Source organism: Carassius auratus, chromosome 17 (assembly GCF_003368295.1).
Source record: "Carassius auratus strain Wakin chromosome 17, ASM336829v1, whole genome shotgun sequence".
Taxonomy (NCBI): Eukaryota; Metazoa; Chordata; class Actinopteri; order Cypriniformes; family Cyprinidae; genus Carassius; species Carassius auratus.
In genome coordinates, this window is record NC_039259.1 from 15358493 (window position 1) to 15378416 (window position 19924).

Consider the following 19924-nt stretch of genomic DNA (forward strand, 5'->3'; position numbering starts at 1 on the left):
TGTAAGAGAACAAGTTTATATAAAGTCATATGTCAATAGTCATGAATATTAATTAGGGCTATGTTAATATTCATGAGTCGGGCGGTTGTTAAGGGCGACAGCGTTCACCAACTTTGTTGTGAATGGACAACATGTATAATAAAAGTTTCAAACACTTTCTGAGGTTATGAGTTAACGTACATATAAATATGAACCCATTTCCAAAGTTATTAGAAGGCAGTCTCATCGACACAAAACATGTAGAGTCCGCAGCGATATTTGTGGCGAGAACTGGCGACGTAAGGGCAGCGTCCAACTTTACGGTAAGTTTACTGCATCTCTACATTCTGGCAGACAAACGTGCGTCATTGAAGGTTTTATCGATTATTTTTGTTTACAACAGACATTTCCATTTAGATGAATCAGTTTACTCTCTTAAAACAGGTCTGTCCAGAACAAACTCGGACGTTTCTAGACGCTTTCAAGCAGGTGAATGTAACGAGGCAGAGAGGACTCGACTTCAGGAGCAAACACTACACCTGTGTGCGTGCCGACAAACACTCCATATACACCAAATGTGTAGGTAACACACCAAATATACTCTTATATTTAATCAGACCTGCTCAAAAATGTGCATTCCGACATATAAACCCAGTCAATGTAACGTATATTAACGCACTTTCGTCCCGGTTTTTTTTTTTTTTTTTTTAGTTCACATTGTACAAGTTTTTTAGTTACAAAACTGCTTCATCTAAAAAAAAAAAATGAATATGTATATATATATATATTTTTCAAATTAATAATGCCAACAATGCCAATTTTTTTCCTCTCTAGACAGTAACAACACCAGTTTCAACATTTTTGGGAAGTAAAAAACAAAACAAAACAAAAAACAAAACTTTAATTCAAAAATGAAAACGGTGTCTGTATAAACTGGATATTTTCAATGACGAGATCAAACAAATGTAAACACATCATCAATATTTAATCATGTCATCACATCATACACTGATTTATTTATTTTTCTTTACTGTTTTTGTGTAGGAAGGACATGGCCTGATATTGGTGAGAACGGCACTGTATGTGATTGTTGCCACATATTCACAGAGCATGTATCCAAGTATCTGTGTCGAAGCAGTTGAGAGACTAGGTGGGCTCAAATTGTATCCACATTGTTCAAAATAAACTTTTCTGCTCAACTGTCTGAAAATAATGTTTGTATTTTAGCCGAGTATCTGCGTGAAAAGGGAAACTGAAGCTCGTCGTGTAAGACCAGAAGAGGTGAAGAATCTATTCAGTGGGATTTTTAACACTATTGATGAGAAACTATGGACTGTACTCAATCTGTTTAGTAACAGTGACACCAAGGTAGGTTGTTTCAGTATGAAACAGATAAACAAGAAACATAAAAAGCATGTTTTTGCATTCATGTAATGGGATTTTAATTTACACATTGAGATTTAGCATCTTAAAATATACACACGACTGTAGTTTTACATCTCAACACTAAACATAACAAACTCAACTGCCACAACTTAGGCAACAAGATCTTTCACAGAAAGAATATAAAACTCCATAGAGACTGCAAACAGAACAAAAGCTATTGCAACTGAATGTTATTTGTGTTACCATTCATATAAACAGTGAACATGTTACACAGTCTTATATTATTCAGCTTTTTTGTTTAGAATAAGAAATCTCAATGAACTGAAGATGTATATTGTAAGAAAGAGCAGAAACAAATCTATAATGTTTGACCTGATCATTCACAGTGTTGAAGTTTGTAGCAGTCAACCAATTAGAGATCAGTACAATTTGCATTTTCATGTTGCACACATATTTTACTATATACTCTGTTTTTTCATTGCAGAACAATAATACGTTAAAATACACAGTTCTTTCAAATCAATCCCATAAGCCCATTTATCATTCATGCATCACATCAGTGCTTATTTAATGTGCTCCTTGATAACCATGGACCTAAGAATAAGCAAGAGCTTGTCCATTTACGTATCACGCAAAAACCTTATTCATTTACTAGAGACATATTTCAGAATACAGTAATTTCATAATACACAGTCCATTTCATCCTTTAATAAGATAGAAATAATACACACAATTGGGTAAAGGTGTTGGTAGAATACAAGGATTATTAAAAAAATCTAAGAAAATTAACAATAATAGTATGCACCATGAATCAGGAGATGTTATATACTTAATGATTGAAATAAGCACATAATTACATAATTCTCAGGTGTGTGTATATATATATATATATATATATATATATATATATATATATATATATTATGAAAATGAGTAAGATTAAATATGACATTGATCTGAAGGAATTAATACAGGTAGGAAATACTTCATGACCTGAGTGTTCTTTGCATTGTTGTTTGCTTTTGTTTAGTTTCAGTTTTTCTGCATGATTCAGATTTGCTGGTCAGAGTTATGAACTTTACATAAAATACACACAAATAGTAAGGAATGCAAAGTTATCACATAATAATAAGCATTTGGCAAAATGTAAAGTGTGTACGTGGTAAAAAGGTCTTGAGGATGCACAATTAAGATCGATCCACTTGCGTTTGTTGTTTTGTTGTTAAAGAAATGGAGTAGCAAAATAATTTAGACTGACAGTAATATTTTTTTGTTTGTTATGAAAGGTCACTTTAAGTTTCAAAAGATTACCTTGAGTAAATTCTGTATCACCTGAGAAATACTAAACTGGCTTTATAACTACTGAGTTCATTTACTGTTTTTTTATTTTTTAGTTTGATGAAACTTTTACATTTCTCTCAGCATGTTTTTTTTAAAACAAATGCTCAAAAACTTTTTATACTATGTACTAAAATAACTGTTCCCTCATACATCCTTACAACCTTGGACAAAGCCATTAGACATTTTTTAATAGCTTAATGTAATTGTATTGTTGGTTATGAATAATGCTTTTGACACTTTAAAATAACTGTAACCTCATCAATAAACAAAAAAATTCCCTAATATGAGCTGTGTAATATGCTACCAGATTATTTCCAGTAAAACAAAGTATTAGCACACACAGAAATGATAAATGTTTTTAAAAATTAAGGAACAGGAAGAGGGTGGCATACGGTCTGCAAAGTGCTAAATTGCTTGTGCGTAGAGGAATATCTGTGGCAGTGCAGCGTCAGAGCTGAGTTTCTAGGGGATGCTATCTTTTTACAGAACTGTATGTCCTTTTAGCTGCTCTCGGCATGTTTATCCTGCTTGTCTACCTCTGGTAACTGATCTCTCCAGAAGGTGAACTGGCTGAAGGTGTCTGAACAGGGGAAGTCGGTGGTGTTCCCTCTTATCAGAAGAGGGAAGACATGATCCACGACCTCACATAGACGTCCGTAACTAAAACACACAAGAATATACAGATGAATTTCCTGACAGACTGACAAATTTCACTAAATTACCTTCTGTTAGATTCTAATGAGAATCATTGCTGATAATGTAATGGTATTATAAATATTTAAATGTGAAATGTCCAGATGCATTTAAATGAGACTTTAGAAGGAAATAGGGGCTTAATTATTATACATAATAATTATAAATAATTTTAAAACAAAAAAATAGTAGTTTTTCTTTTAATTTTGGATGATGGAAATGAAACTTATAATATAAATGATGTACCAAACAAACAAAACAGGGTTAGTTTTATTACAATATATCTTTTTCTTTCTTTAACAATGAGACACAGACACGTTTTGATTCGAACCAGAACTGCTGCAGTCACTTACGATGATATGTTGGTCTTTGCATGTTCTTGGATGAGCTCTCCCTTAGGATTCACAGTGAATATTCTGTTCAAAGGCACTCCAACCTCTTTATATGAATAAACATCCTGGAGAGAAGAACATTCCTTAGAAATGTGCATATATCAGATGAAGGTAACGTTAGCAATTATTGCTCCTAGTACTTACTGTTTCTCTGTTTCCAAAAGCAGCATAGAAGGGTTCTGTGCTTGGATAGAACAGGTTTTTAATGTCGGTCAGACATTCAATTTTAAACTTCTCTGGCTTCTTCTCAATGATCTCTCTGAAATTAAAAGAAAAGACATCAGTAACATTTAATATGGCATTCTCTCAGTTTTACATGTTATACAAATTATACATGTTTTGTGTGTGTTACAACCTGTGAAATGCAGATAACAGACTACTGGGACTAAGCAGCACAGGTCCCATGGGTAGCATGGTGCCTCTTTCATTAACCCAGTGCAGGTAACCCCGGGTCATATCAGCCATGCCAATCGCCCGAGCTGAACAGTACATAAACTTGTAGCCATTCCTGTTAGGCAAAGATAATTAGATATTTTAGACATTTTGAAAATGGGTCCAAAATCTTTTTGCTCACATGTGTGGTGTGGGACTCACTGGCTGACTTTGTGGTAGAGTCGGGCAATGCCCTGATGGGTCCAGTCTTTACCCAGAGTGGGTAAAATGTGTCCCAGGGTGTCAGACCTGAAGAAGATTTTGCTATTTAGACCGTACCTTTATCTGAAAAGCCCATTACATTGCCACAGAAAGTTGCCTTGAGTAGTCTAACCTTGTGATGGTGCCATCGATATCTGAAATCACTATCTTGTCATCCCAGTTCCACAGATAGATGGTGCCCTCACAGCGGCAGGTGCCCTGATACTGGGTGGTGACGCTGAAGACCACATCATTGGGGCCATCTTTTAAGTGGAGACTGGCCTGTGAGGAATATGCTTGTAGCGTGGGTTTCTATAACCTATTCTCTGAATGGATTTACAGGCTTCATGGAAAATGAGACGCTTACTAGCTGTTCTGAGGACAAACGAAGTGTCTTCCTGTAGCAGTGGCCTCCAGTGCAGAGGAGAACCTCAGGCTGATTGCTCACAGGATTCTGTTTAGCACCTCCACTGTCATCTTCACTGGATGATGATTCATCCTTTAATCTATGAAAAATACCACCAGTAAAAATCTATACTCTATACATAATCTACATTCTCAGTCTTCTAAAATATGTTTTGTTTGATAAGAAACAAGATTGAGCTCATATTCTAAAATTGAGTTCCTATTCATGTTTTACGACTTGTTTTTTTTTTTGGGGGGGGGGGCGTTAAATAAATGTGCAAATACCAATAATTTGATGAGAAATTGTATTAAAACTCATGCGTGATTCATTTGAATACTCTCCTCACTTACATTTTGTGTCTGAAAGGGAAATTCCTACAAATGCATATTCAATAAGGTTAGGCAAAAAAATAACTTTGTCCATACATTTTCAGCACTAATTCTTCATTGCATGCTTTTAGTAAAACCTGACAGTACTATTTTAACACCAAAAGACCTTTAAGGGGAAGTCGTGGCCTAATGGTTAGAGGGTTGGACTCCCAATCGAAGGGTTGTGAGTTCTAGTCTCGGGCCGGACGGAATTGTGGGTGGGGGTAGTGCATGAACAGCTCTCTCTCCACCTTCAATACCACGACTTAGGTGCCCTTGAGCAAGGCATCGAACCCCCAACTGCTCCCCGGGCGCCGCAGCATAAATGGCTACCCACTGCTCCAGGTGTGTGCTCACAGTGTGTGTGTGTGTGTTCACTGCTCTGTGTGTGTGCATTTCGGATGGGTTAAATGCAGAGCACAAATTCTGAGTATGGGTCACCATACTTGGCTGAATGTCACTTCACTCACTCAAAAGACAGGCCCTAAGTCTGTTCAATTCTAAAGACCTGAGAGATGATGTAATATTTTAGTGTTAAGCTTAATTACATCTATTGGATTGACTAAAGGCCAATATGAATGTTCAGTGCAAATATTTGGTGCGATCAACATTATAATTTGAATGAACGCTATCAATGTGTCTTTAAAGACTGATTTGCAAATGAGATGAAACAGTTTTTTATGGAGAGTCAAAAAAAAATCTCTTTTCCAGTGCGCTGCGTATGAAACTGACAAACCAATAAGATTTGCGCTTATGATCACATGTCCAGATCTGCTGTTGTTACACATACTTACGACTTGGTGGTGCTTATAAACAGACTATTTTGCTAAGTGGAAAAATAGGCATAGAGGAATGTGGAAGCGACTCAGTTTCTACTCTTGTATTTGGTGTTATTTTTTATACAACTGTACTTCATCTGAAATATGCTAAGAGGTACCCTTTAATCTATTAGGCAGAACAATGCTGTGTTTTTCTAAATATGAAACATCAGGTACCTGCTCACAGATGCTGTTCTTATAGAATCCTCTCCACCTTCAATCTGGTCAGATGCTGATTCCTGTTGCAGTAGGAATGATAGTAACTCATTTGCATGTTTTTTTGCATATATAATATTTGCAAACCTGCCAAGTCAAAAAGTCTTGTGATAAATCTGGTGTCGTTTCACCCCCTTAATTCAATTCAATTTCCTTTATGCGATAATGCAACTATACCGATTTGGAGCTGTTGTTTCTGCCCCGCCATGAAAACCACCAGCGTCCTGCTTTCTTGGGCATCTTCTCCTTCATGATGTTCTCCACTGTGGCCTGGAGCAAACGCACAGAGCCCCTGATACTCAAAACTCAAAAACTAAATGACAGGATGACTGTGACTGAACGAACATGCAGCTAATAAAATCAACACAAATCCACAAAGACGTACAGGACTAGAGCCGAACACGCTAGGAAAACAGTATGTGAAGAAACCAAGAGCAGAGTAGACGTAACTCAGACAGGAATACTTGGGATGGGATGAGGGGAGATCAATTAAAAAAAAAAAAAAAAAAAAGAAGAAGAAAAACAGGGAGGAGGGAAGAGACAAATTTAAATGCTCTGGAGTGCCATGAGAGCCGGGGTGTAGTATACACAAGGACTTTAAAAAGCCATGAAACACTTGTAGACCACTTGAGAAGACAAACAATACAGAAACAAAACGGTATTTATTTTCTACCACTTTAATCATCATTTACCTATTTAAACTGTGCTATTCATTTGGTTAGTATTGAGGTAGTGCTGACATTTAAATAAAACCTAAATAAGCAAAGGTGTCCAAATTATTATAAATATTCAAAAGTGAGACATGTATAAATGTATTTGACAGAAAATTATGTTTTCAAATAAACATGTTCTTTGTTGCACTGTAATCCACCTGCAGGGGGCGCATGAATCCAACCCTCAACTAATTTAGTTTAAGTCACTTACATATACTACATGTACATCACTGGGCAATCAATGTTTGACTTTGATATTAACAAGCTTTAGTTAAACTACTATAAGGTTACATTGTCAGTGTTTGTTGAACGAATACCTAAAGACCTTTATGTATGTGTGTGTTGTTTATGCAGTCCTTACCATTGGCAAGGGCTTCTGGAAAACCTGCATGGCTAGTACGATAGGAGCGGCCGTGGTCCAATTATAATACCTTCGTGGAGAGAACAAAATGTGCGGAAATAATTGACAAATGTAATGAAACACGTAATTGTAAGTTTAGGTGTATTTTGAAAACATTTTGATGAATGACGTTATTTAAATGTTTTTATGTGGCAGGATGTGTGACATACTTAGTGCCAATCTTTACGACCAGGTTGGGATCATCAATGATAGATGGATTATCTGCAAACTCCTGATAAGGTATTGCTCGTTCCTCAAATTCCTCTGTGAATGAAAGATTGTAAAAACTATTTACTCCCCTAGCTAATGAAATCTAGAAAAAAAACTGGATATTAATACAGAACATACAGAAAAACAGAACAGCCACACAAAATTGTTCAAAGGTGGCAGTAATGACATTTTACATCAAATTATTATTTTTTAAATACTTTAAAATATAAAACAATTAAATTAACTGCAACAATATTTAACAATTTTACTGTTTTTACTGTTATCAAAATAAATTATCAAATAAATAAGCTTCTTTCTTTTAAAAACATAAAAAATATGACCATCCCCAGACTGTTTACTAGTAGGTTACAGTACATCACAACTTGTTCTTTCACCTCTAGTGATCTCTCTGTTTTCTGTCAGTCCTCCACAAAGAGAGATGGCAATATGAGGCAAGTCTCCTAACTGGTCAGAAAAGCTGTCCACTCCACTGTCCATCCCACTGCTGCCTACTGATTGAGGGGACTGACTGGCACTTCTCGAATCTGCCCCGCCCCTCGAAGAAGTTGCTCCATCACTGAACAACACAAAATCATTCTGACAATTAAAAATCATTTAAAATACTCACATTACACCTGGATCATAAATGAACAAGTGAACATGTACCTCTTTGGAAAGTACAAGGCTGCCACCTCAGGCTCCAACTCTGTGATGTCATCCAGGTACACTCCATCTGATCCTAGGTGTCGGCTCCTTTTGTCTAGGAATCAATGTAGGATGGCATTATATGCTTCATCCAAATACATTTTGCTTTTTAAGTTAATCATAAAAAGGCATTTTTAGAGCCTTAATGCTCTTTACCTTTTTTCTTGGATGGAGAGTCTGTCTTTCTAATGGCAAGAGCTCCAGGACTGTGCCGCCCCTCTTCTGGGTCTGTGATAAGATGGGCGGCTGCACTGATGGCCTCCACATCTACAGCAGCGGCAGATGTTACCTCTCCAACCCTGAGATCTTCCACATAGACATCACTGCTGTGAGCCTCCACCATCTCATCCCCAGAGATGGCTCTGAAGTGTGTGCTTTCAGATGGTGGGATTGATCTTGGGGTCACCACCATGGGCTCCAACATGGGCTGCAGGAATGACGGCTGTGGAAAGAGAAGATGTAAAGTTAGCCGCCTCACATTTGTTAAGTGGTTGTTGTTATGTGGCATGTCTTGTGATTATTGTACTTTGGCAGCATGAGGCAGCTCTCCCCACGTCCAAAGCATCTCAGGGTTGTCCGGTTTCCCTCCGCTCCTCTGACTGGACAGCAATTCGGAGTCACTCTTGGGTGTAGATGGCAAGGAGTCATTTGGGCTGCTGTAGGGAAAAATGACAGACATTTGAATTAACTGTAGATTTGTATTTATACAGCTGTTGTGAAATAAGCTAGGACCAATGCCTTCAACTTTTAATTCTTTGTCCTGCAAAACTAAATTCTATGCTTGACAAACAGGACAAAATCTTTCAATTGGACAAAACTCTAGAGAAATGTAGGGCTTTTTAATATAAGGGTCAATATCACCATAGAGTGCCTTTCAACCTTCAAAATACTCAAACATTTTGAATCAAATCATAAATAGTATACACTAAAGTACTATAGAAACATATTAGCTGAGCTCGCATCCACATCACATCACATCAAATTGAGTAATCTATTTTTTAACAAAATATTAATATGATAATTTTTTTATTCTATTATTTGACAATATTCTATTATCATTCAAATTTAATGAGCAGAGTGCATCGACATAGCAAAATAACACGCATCTTCTTACAAAAACCAAAAAAAAATCTAGAAAATGTTCAAATGTATCTAAAGAGCCCAGTAAAGCTTTTGTTATGAATATGAAAACTTAGCCTAATATAACACACCCTTTCAAAATTCATTTTTATGTTAAGTTATCATGGTAAATGAGTTGTTAATTTGCAGGACACCAAAAGACACCCTACAGTGATATTGACCCACACGTTATGGCTTCGTTTCAAATTGAATTACTCTTCTATAGTGGCAGCAGTGGTTACCTGGGTGTGGACTGAAACATGGCTGTTTGTTGAGGGCAGGAAATGGACAATCCTGAATTGGTGCAAATGGGTAAGGTGCAGATCTTCTCCAATCCTTTGCTGTGGGTCAGAAAACAAAGATCTATTTTTCAAATGTCTATTAGTTTGAATGTCTTACAATAATAAATAATATACAGTATAAGCATAATAGTCTGTTGTAAAATAAACACATCTGAATGTACTGGTATGTATTATGATATATACGTTTAATCATCATATTGTAGCTGTGGGAACAGTTTGCTGATGATTATCAATATAAATTGATAAAGCCTTCAGTCCGGCCTTGGTTACAGTCAGCAATACAGCATATACTGGGTTTATTGGTGTGAGAAACATTCCTGTTGGCCTGAATATTTATTTTACGTGTAATCAAATACAATATGATGCAGATGTACACGTTTTTGGATTTGGATTTCACTTAACAGACATCTTACTGTCTTTTCACTGAATTGTTGGCACTGCAGTTTTTCGTTTAGATTAATTAATTCAACTGACAGGCACAAATACAATTCAGTTTTTTTTTTCTTTGAAATGTAAACAAGAACTACTAGTCGTGGTACATTGTTGTCTCTTTTGCTATGTATTATATACATGGTGTGTTCATTCTCTTTATTGCAATTTTGCAACTTTATATATTGCAATTGTGTCTTTGTTTTTCATAATGAATGGCTGAAAGTAGGGAGTCTTAAGTGGCATACCTTTGAACAGCAGTCCAGCTCCTTTCATACTGTGTGTATGTGCTGCTAGTTCCTTTCACCCGCTCAGCAAATAGTTCATGAGACATGGCTCTGAAAACACATACAGTATATGCAAACATATACGTAAGTGTATATATATCTGCAAAAGTTAAGAGTAAGACATTGTTTACATTTAAAGTACATTTTTACTTCATGCGTATAGATAAAGCCAGTGATAATCTGCAGTGCTTGTCATCAACAGGCTCATTCTTCCATGAAGACAGAGAGCATTGTGGGGTTTCTAAAGAGCTGAATTCAAACTGCCGCTTTGCCGAGCAACACATTCTTGAGTTCAGATTCATTCCCAGCTGACTGTTTTGTCAGTGGCCTTTACAGTCACTTTTTTCATTTATTACTGGTACCTGGGAAACAGATTCTTGATAATGCAAAGCATGTAGTGCACTAAAAGTTTGACCTTTTAACTTGCTAATACAGATTGAACAGATAAAATACATAACTTGTCGTCCCCTGGGAGTGAAAGAAGGGAAAAGGATGTTTATGTCGTTAAACTGGTTTATATTGCAAATAATTTATTTTCTTCGATATGTGGGGGTAATGCTAGATTGCCCAACATTACAAAGGACTCCCATCGAGCTGGAGCCAGAATTGGCATGGTTTCATGTATTTCGTGGAAAAACATTGGAGGAGCTGTTTGAGCCACTTGTTTACTTCAGCAATAGGACTGGCAACCTCTTTTTCTCCACTTAGCCCACCTCCCTATCTCCACTGGAGAGCTTATTCGAGGAGTGAACAAACAGACAGCCCACATCACAATACCACTGCAACTGGATTCATTCCAGCAAACTTGCAGCAAAATAATTATGCCACTGCAATCACACAATTGGCAGTGTTTTCAAACGGGTTATGAGAAGGAGGATCTCTCTGCATTATCAGAACCATCTGCTCTGTCCTAAATTCTGTATGCTCTCTATGCTCTATGCAGGAAATAAGATAAGCTTCACAGCTCCTGCCAAGTTGAGCCCGCAGAAAAGTGGGATTTAGATTCCGTGTGAGATCTTGGCAAGACCACTATCCCCATTTACCCACATACAATGAAAGTGAATGGTGACCCCGGGGCTGTCATACTTCAAAAAACACCATTCATCTCAGCACTCAAAACTCATTTATGTTCTCACATGCATTAAAAAAGCCCCAAAAAATGTAAATTATACATTAATTATATTACATGTCTCAAATCCATTTGCAATGTGCTAAATTAGAACGTGCAAGGCCATATGGTCTACTTCTATAGTTTTAATTTTTATTTTTGATGTTTGGCAGCCCCTGGTATGCAAAATAATGGCATGGATGTTGTAAAAAAAATCTGCTTTTTGTATTTCAAAAAAACTCATACAGGTTTGGAATGACATGAATGTAATTTGGAATATTATTTATCAGAATAAAGACTTTCTCTATATCTATATATAGTTTAAAATATCAGTTTTTTTCTGACCTGCTTCCTGTAGTCTCTGTGTCATCATCAGAACTCATATCGATGGGAAACATGTCTTCATCTTCCGAAAAGTCTCCATTGTCCTCTCGCTTCATGCTGTCTACTTGAGATTTTCTCCTCCTCTTCCTTCGCTTCTTCATTATTGAACTGTCACAAGGGGCCTGCATGGATCCCAGGGTTTGAATGGAGGTTTCGTTTCCAGAGTCAGACAGACGGGACGTGCCTTTTCCAACTTGGGCCTGCATTAGGGCAGAGCCCTCTGAAATTATGGGCGATGTAGCCAAGTGGGACGGCACCATCTCCTGTAGGGAGAATAATAATAGTCCTAAATAGGAGGAATACATCTGTATATCTGCAAACACAACCATTCAGTCATATAACCACGAATGTAGACTGTAGCCACAGATTTGGTTTGACTTTCCACTTAAATCCCAGAAGCACAACACTGTGACCCTAATGCCTTGTGATAGATCACTACATCTTAAATTAGAAACAAACTCATGCACGTGCACAGTTTTGAACTTTCTCCAAGTCATGGTTTCATGAGACATAAGTGCATGGCTGACCATTAATATATGATATTATAATGTTCAGTTGTGTATGTCACTCAATTGCCCTTGAGAACCAGACAACCAGCTCATACATCAGTTATCACTTCCATTCAAACAGACAGAGCATTATTAACTCTAGCTCTGCCAAACATCATCACCACAACATATACGCTGATTATAGTCAACAGCATGAACCATAACAATAACTAATACAGAAAACCAGTGTTCTGGAGCACTTTCACTTTCATTAGAGTAGGACAGGTTAAAGTTATTTAATTAGTTGCACCCCAAACTAATGCCATTGGTTGAGCTTGGCAGAGGGTCAAATCCAAGTCTGAATTGCTAATATAGATTATTTTCCACCCTTTACAAATTCTTCGGCTGCCAGCCTGCCACAGAGAAAAATTTGATTTATCAGGATATCTATTTAAAGGGGAGGTGAAATGCTATTTCATGCATACTGAGTTTTTTACACTGTTAAAGAGTTGGATTCCCATGCTAAACATGGACAAAGTTTCAAAAATTAAGTTGTACGTTTGAAGGAGTATTTCTGTTCCAAAAATACTCCTTCCGGTTTGTCACAAGTTTCGGAAAGTTTTTTTCGAGTATGGCTCTGTGTGACGTTAGATGGAGCGGAATTTCCTTATATGGGTCCTGAGGGCCCGTTTGCCGGAAGAGCGCGCGCTCCCGTATAGCAAAGCACTGAGAGGCTGAGCACAGACAATCACTGATCAGAGCGAGAGCGTCGCGAAAAGTCACAAAAGAAGTGTGTTTTTGGTTTGCCAGGGCAAGACAACCCTGCACAGATTACCAAAAAAAAAACAGCATTAAGGGACAAGTGGATGGAGTTTATTTTTACAGAGCATCAACGGAGTTGTGCAAGTGTTTTTGTTTGTTCCCTGCATTTCTAAAATGCTTGTTTTACAAACAAGGCCCAGTTTGACGACGGATTTGCGTATCGTTTATTTCTTAAGGATGATGCAATCCCAACTAAAAAGGGTCACGATTGTGTGCTGGAACCACAGGCGGTGAGTAAAACTGCTTAAAATATATCTGCCTCCTTGTTAGTGCGTCCGCCTCCCATCAGAGACCCGGGTTCGAGCCCCGCTCGGAGCGAGTCGTGGCTGCTGCTGCTCTCGTTCAGTTTCAACCTGGGGATCTGATTCTGGATCATAAATAAACGGCTGAATCTGACTGTTAGCCATGGTTTGTTTTGGTTGGTTTTGTCCTCACGGTGTCACAGCTTCCTAAAGCTCTCAACACAAAAGCTTACTGGCGCTCGTGATTCTTTAGCTCCGCCCACACGTCACGCCTCAAGTCGGTCATGTTTTTCCGGGAAAAATCGGTACAGACTATCTTTCTCTTATGAATATAATAAAACTAAAGACTTTTTGGAGTTATGAAGGATGCAGTACTACTCTATAGGTACTCAAGATTAACAGGATATTGAGTGAAAATGAGCATTTCACCCCCCCTTTAAATTAAAAAAAATCCCTTTCAAGAGCTTAATCCCAAGTTTAATGGACTTCAGTGAAAAAGATAAAACATACAAATCTTAGCCTTAGCAGTAACTGCCACATTACATGAACGCAGTACACCTTAGTTTCCCATTGCTTTTTACTATAAGATACAATATACTAATATATGCATGAAACTAATATAGTTTATATATTAGCTTTTTTTATTTTATACAATTTAATTTCAATACAAGTGCCATTACATCAGCATAAGATCATCTCCTAAAATGCTACACCAGAGCATTCAAAGTATTCAGTGTCCTTCTCTAGAACTGTTACACTTATATTCATAACCGAATATCATATTAACATAAATTATGGTTTTCAAGTTTCTCCGGTGAATGCAATCCAGTGATAGCTCTCTGTTTGCTACTGGTTATATTTAGTCAAATGAAGAACAAACATCTAAAACGGTTCAGACAAATAGACAGGGATTCTGCTGGCATAAAGAATAACACAATTTAGTGAGCACACAATAACACAAGGCAAATGTTGAGGGATAACAGGAAAAGGGTAACCATTCTAAACGCAGTGTACCTCAGCAGATATTCATCTAAGGCATCTGTGCCTGTGATGAGCAAGAAACCATCTGTGGTCAGAAAGTAATGAGGAAGTTTGAAAGACTAAGCCATGAGGATAACCGACATACACGGACAGAGCTTTTCTTATCGTAGCAGTCGGACAGTGTTCAGGGCTTTTCTCTGGTATATTACGTTGCCCTTTAAATTGTCTGGCTTTTGCTTCCAAGCTTGGGAAGCATAAAGATGGTGCCTTTGCAGACAGAACAACAGTGCTCTTGGCTCAAAAAGTCTGTTCTAGAGCAAAGTTTTCAAGCTCGGGTAACAGAATGCATGCAGCTGGATTGTTTCCAATAAACAAGTTCAGATTTCAAGCTATACTCATGATAAGACTTGCATACCTCGTGTTACATTTCTCAGTGCACAATAATTCTTGGCTGCAATAAAAGCAGTGCTCCATGATTTATCGGTACTCACCTCATCACTTTCTGTTTCTTTGACAAAGAATGCCTCTCCATTTTGACCTAGTTTCATCTGTAAGCTGACCGGCTCCCCATTTATCTCAATGTCAACCTGAGGAGAAAGGGAACATGGAATGCTGTCACTATAATAAAGGCAATTTACAACAGTAAGCCATGTGCAACACAAGGCCAGTGACAATGCTAATTTTATCCCATCTTCAAACAACAACTTCAAAGAGTATATTCGTGAGAATTTTATTTATCCTCAGAACACAAGTTATGTTTTATATATATATATATACACATAAACATCAAAAAGTACAAAAATACATTGTAAAAGTAATCCATTTGAACACAGCAGTTTAATCCAAGACTTCTGAATAGACTGGTTCACTTTTATATGATGAACAGATTTAATTTAGGCTTTTATTCACATTTAAACATTGATCACTGCCCAAAAATAGTGGACTTTAAACATGGTTAACGGAAGCCTTAACGGAAACTGGACTTGGTTGATTCAAGATAAAAACCCTAATTGAGCATGTTTACATGCATACCAATGGGCTGATATAACTACCAACAATCAGTTTATTGCATTATTCTGATTTACTGGTTTGCATCAACATCAATAACCTAGTGATGCAAGTAAACATTGTTTACGAGACTGTATTAAAAATCTGATTATTCCCAGGTGATGACGTCTGTGTCAGGATTATGGACCTGTTTTGGTGTGTTTTCCCTCCCCATGTGTGTGCTCTGTGACCCAGTTTCTTCACTGTTTGATTGGTTTCATGAGATTCAGGTGTGTTTTGTCAATTGTCCTCATTACCCCATGCATTTAATGCTGTTCCAAGCTGGTTTTGAGACCATAAATCACAACGACCACGACTCACGTCCCAGTCTGTGCTTCTGTCTTTAAACATTTATATACATTTAAGTACTGAGTAATATTTATCATCTACATGTACTTACTATGGTTAGGGTGAAGGTAAAAGTTTGGCTTATGGTTACTTCCATGTAATTATTCATATTATTATAATAGTAAGTACATGTAATGTGTAACAAGGACACCTTAAAATAAATGTAAAATTTTTGAGTCAAGAAAAATTCAGAGTTTGTGATATAATTTCCCCCTCCTCTAGTGCACAACACTTGCTGTAGATGGATGGTCCACAGCAGGTGGATGCAGGTTAAGGTGTTTATATGCTGGACAAAATGGGTAAATATCCAACTGTGTCAAGTTTATGACCTTATGCCACCAGTTTGCCATATTTACGTGACCACATGCCTTGATCACAAACATAATTGGTTTAAGAACGTGCATGTAAACACACTCATTGGACTTGCAGAAGCTTGAATATGCTTGTGTGACACATGACCTCAAAAGTAAAAAAATTCAAGAATATAATTTTTGGGAGGTCAAAAACCCTTTAACACACAAGATGATTCAGTGAAATGGTAAGCTGCAAAAATATGGAAAATCTCATATGCTGCCACCCTAAAGCATGTCTGTGTTAGTGCTTACCACTTTCTCCCGGGAGCGCAGAACTCCCATCTTGCCGAAACGGACGTGAAAAGGCGAGCACTGCAGAGTGCCGTCGGGCTGACGCACCACAATAACATCGATACAGCCGGACAGGGTGGCGGGGTTAAGCCCTCTGTACAGCTCCTTCACCTGCACAAAAACCTGACCGGCTAGCTGGCCCACGTAGTTCATAGTCTGAATCTGAAATAGAGAGAAGGCAAACACAAAACTATTCAAGTCAAAACCTTAAAATAATCCTACAAATTTCCCTTATTGTTTTATTGTTACAATTAGAATGTTCTGTGCTGCTTTTTCATATGTAATTTTTTTCTGTTAATACTTTTTTTATCATTAAAACAAGCTGTATATTTCTCTGTCAACTTCAGCACTACAATTAATAACTGTTTGTGTGAAAGTGCACAGGTCTGTAAAGTGTGTAAAGACAAATGTGATTTTGATGAGCCATCTGTGTGTTTAGTGAGCATGATCAAGCTCAACATCTCTATAATAAACACTTTTCTAGGATTGTGCAAAATATTGCAGTTGCAAGCCTAACCGTTAAGAAAAAACCTGTAGGGTGAACTAGTTCTTATAAAAACATGCAGTCTTGCTCAACTCAAGCCCAGATTTCTTTGGCAATTTAGGTGAAAGGTAAATGATCATAGAACCCCTTAAGACAGCACACAGAAGATACAATGACGTTGCTCAAAAAAGGATTACAAGTGGTGTTCCTCAAGCATTGCCAAGGATTTAATAATGCCTGGTTATTAAACCCAACCCATAAAACTACTGTCTTTCTGTAGTGCACAGCACGTAATGTTTAAAGTAATTAGCTAATTGCAAGTGTCTGCAATTAAAAAAAAAATAGTGTGCACTATTACAATATGCAAGTTAGGGCTTGCGTATTTCCGACAAGGCAGAGCAAGTTGGCATTATAAAGGGAAGGAAAGAAAGAAAATGTATTTTGTATGCTTGAAGAGCTCCCGCACTTTTTGAACAATTAATTTAATGACTTGCCCAATGACCCCTCCAGCTGTTCATGATTACTAAAAGGATTTATTTAGAATTAGATTTCTGGCCGGATTTGCATTTGTTCGTCAAGTGCCAATTTTCTGAATGAACAGAATTAAACATTTACGTTAAGTTCTGTACAAATGACCCTCAACGGACCGACTGAAGCTGCCTGTGGTCAAACATTTCAAGCCAAAGATATATATTCTGTATATTAATTACAGACTTTGCCTGGAAATCACAGTTTTAAAATTCACTAATCTTTTTAGGATTTCCCTGACTGGAAAGTCTGGCTTTTAGAAAAACCTGACAATCTTATTAGCCCAAATAATTTGCCCCCTAAATTCAACCCTGAGATTGTGTAAAAACCTTCATTGTTCATACGCGACAGAATTAAACTGCACATTTACACAAATACACAGTCACATGGGACTAACATGGCTCCAATAGTTCTGCTGTTAGATACTGGTGCCAATAATAGCACAAGCATCCAAATGTACAGTGCATCTATGATGTTTGATCTGAGACTAGAGCTACAGGACAACTACTGCATAACTACCTAATCACAAACACTTTAAGACTCATTTCAACTGATTAAAACAGAATATCATCCAAAGAACAAGGAGGTCAATGCTAAGGTCATTAAAAAGAAAAAAAGCAATAATGATGCATATATATATATATATATATATATATAATTGCACGACGGACCCTTACTGTCACATACCCAATGAATGTAAACAATCATTCGCTGTGCTATAAAAACAGAAGCCCTTCACAGTTAACCCAAACAAGTGCATGCATTTACCTTTGCAAATGATTATACAAAGGATGGAAATGAGAGGCCAGGGAGGGATGAAATACATACGTTGGATGCGGCAGAGGCGTTAAGATGTCACAGCCATTCAAAAGTACTCAGCGGATCCTCGGACGCGGCTGAACCCGGTTGATGCTGCTGCTCTTCGCTCATGTATTTTGTCTGGTCACTGACTGTCTGTGTTGGTGTTGTATTTAAAGCAGGGTGGAAACTGTTTGCAGTGAGTAGCAGTCCGTGCCTCTGCAGCTGACATCACAGTTAACCCTTTGCACCCATCTACATTACTAGCTACGCGACGCGACAAATAGCTATAAACCCCCATTTACAGTCAATGAAGCTGCCTAGTGCCTACTGTATCCGCGCGACGCGTCTTTCAAGGTTGGGTTTGGAGTCATGACGTTGCCACACAGTGGACCAATCAAACACTTTGTTGATGCGATGCGACGCGACAAGAACGCTAGCGTTGGCTATTCGACACCGCAAACGTGTCAACATTACCTGTGCACTCAAGTTTTTTTTTTTTTTTTTAAGCAGTTAACGTTTATTCGAGGCTATTTTTGTTCACTGTTGTGGTTGCGTTTTAAATAGGCAATGTTTAAATCATCGACTGAAATCCTCATTTATCTGTCTAATTTGTATTTAATTATAATTCCTTGCTGAATATGGCATTGCGGTGGTGAAATATGCTGACCATGCATTACATTTAATGCACGCATTTAATGGATTTTACACGCCCAATTTTGGTCACGTGGCAGGAAAGCAGCAGCAGCTGAACTGGCATTCATCTGTTTACAAAAGCATGAGCATTTGTGTCTGTGACTGTAATCATAGAAGGAGATACGTGGGTGCTTGAGTGGTGGTTTACTGATTATTATTCCACCACCATTGCAAGCTGTCAAAATTGACATGTTTTGCTTGTATTTAATGGCTCATACAGCTTGTCCATAATTGCATATGGGGACAAAAAGAAAAACTGCACAGAGAAACTGTTACGAAATAGTGTGGATGTTGGTTTAGATCCTGTACATGCCACTAAAATCATACTTTCTTCTCATTCTGATATAGCAGTTATTGTGTAGTGTAATGTACCGTGGTAACCCAGGTGTCCTTTGAGAGGAATTTCAGACCTTGTGTTTGTTTGAAAGGTTCAGAGGACAATGTGTGTGTGTTTAAACTGCTGGAACTGCTGTCTTTCTCTGAAAAGGGTTACTTAAGAAATCAAAGTTACGTGTATATGCATGAGTGTATGTTTCTGTGAAGTGCTATTCAGGCAATAAACAACCTAAGAGAGTTTGGTCATGTTAAAGCAAAGCCTGCCCAGCTATCCGATTGCACAGCGTACTCTCAGCATGCCCTATCTATTTCATCATGATCTGTTGAATTCTCCACAGGATACACCAGAACTCTAGAGTATATTCCAGATACACTGGTGGGGTCTGTAGGAATCAGAAAATGTGATTTAAAGAGTCTGGGGTCGTGGAGGAGACTACCAATGCTTTATGCTAATAAACACATTAATGTTAACTAATATTAACATACTTCATGCTGTATCTTGATTAGTTTAGCTGTCTCTTGTCAGTCATAACAAGACTTTGTACATAAATAGATCAAATATTCAAAATGATTCAAATGATCAAATTCATTTAGCTTAATTATTATCTTATCTTCCTTTAA

The 19924-nt window shown here is 37.5% G+C and overlaps 2 protein-coding genes across 5 annotated transcripts; one reads left to right on the top strand and one right to left on the bottom strand.

Moving 5' to 3' along the window:
• Window positions 1-22: 22 nt before the first annotated feature.
• On the top strand, window positions 23-4707 carry LOC113117393 (profilin-4). The gene is made up of 5 exons (XM_026286025.1): window positions 23-302; window positions 424-558; window positions 1024-1129; window positions 1207-1347; window positions 4606-4707. The coding sequence occupies exons 1-4, from the start codon at window positions 189-191 to the stop codon at window positions 1233-1235; spliced, it is 384 nt and encodes a 127-aa protein (XP_026141810.1). The 5' UTR covers window positions 23-188; the 3' UTR covers window positions 1236-1347; window positions 4606-4707.
• LOC113117391 (phosphatidate phosphatase LPIN1-like) lies at window positions 1410-18721 on the bottom strand. Of its 4 annotated transcripts, none has more exons than XM_026286022.1 (22): window positions 18302-18721; window positions 16423-16623; window positions 14914-15009; window positions 11851-12149; window positions 10359-10448; window positions 9622-9720; window positions 8787-8916; window positions 8417-8702; window positions 8222-8315; window positions 7951-8132; window positions 7516-7609; window positions 7307-7376; window positions 6618-6695; window positions 6410-6502; window positions 6194-6255; window positions 4792-4930; window positions 4558-4706; window positions 4386-4472; window positions 4147-4299; window positions 3936-4050; window positions 3753-3856; window positions 1410-3366 (listed from the first exon to the last, which is right to left on the bottom strand). In XM_026286022.1, exons 2-22 carry the CDS (start codon window positions 16612-16614, stop codon window positions 3207-3209), a joined length of 2772 nt encoding a protein of 923 aa, XP_026141807.1. In that variant the 5' UTR covers window positions 16615-16623; window positions 18302-18721; the 3' UTR covers window positions 1410-3206. The 4 variants fall into 4 exon arrangements, with proteins under 4 accessions (XP_026141807.1, XP_026141806.1, XP_026141808.1 ...); XM_026286021.1 differs by having other exon boundaries at window positions 11851-12152; window positions 18302-18720; XM_026286023.1 differs by lacking the exon at window positions 6618-6695 and having other exon boundaries at window positions 11851-12152; window positions 18302-18718.
• Window positions 18722-19924: the final 1203 nt, after the last annotated feature.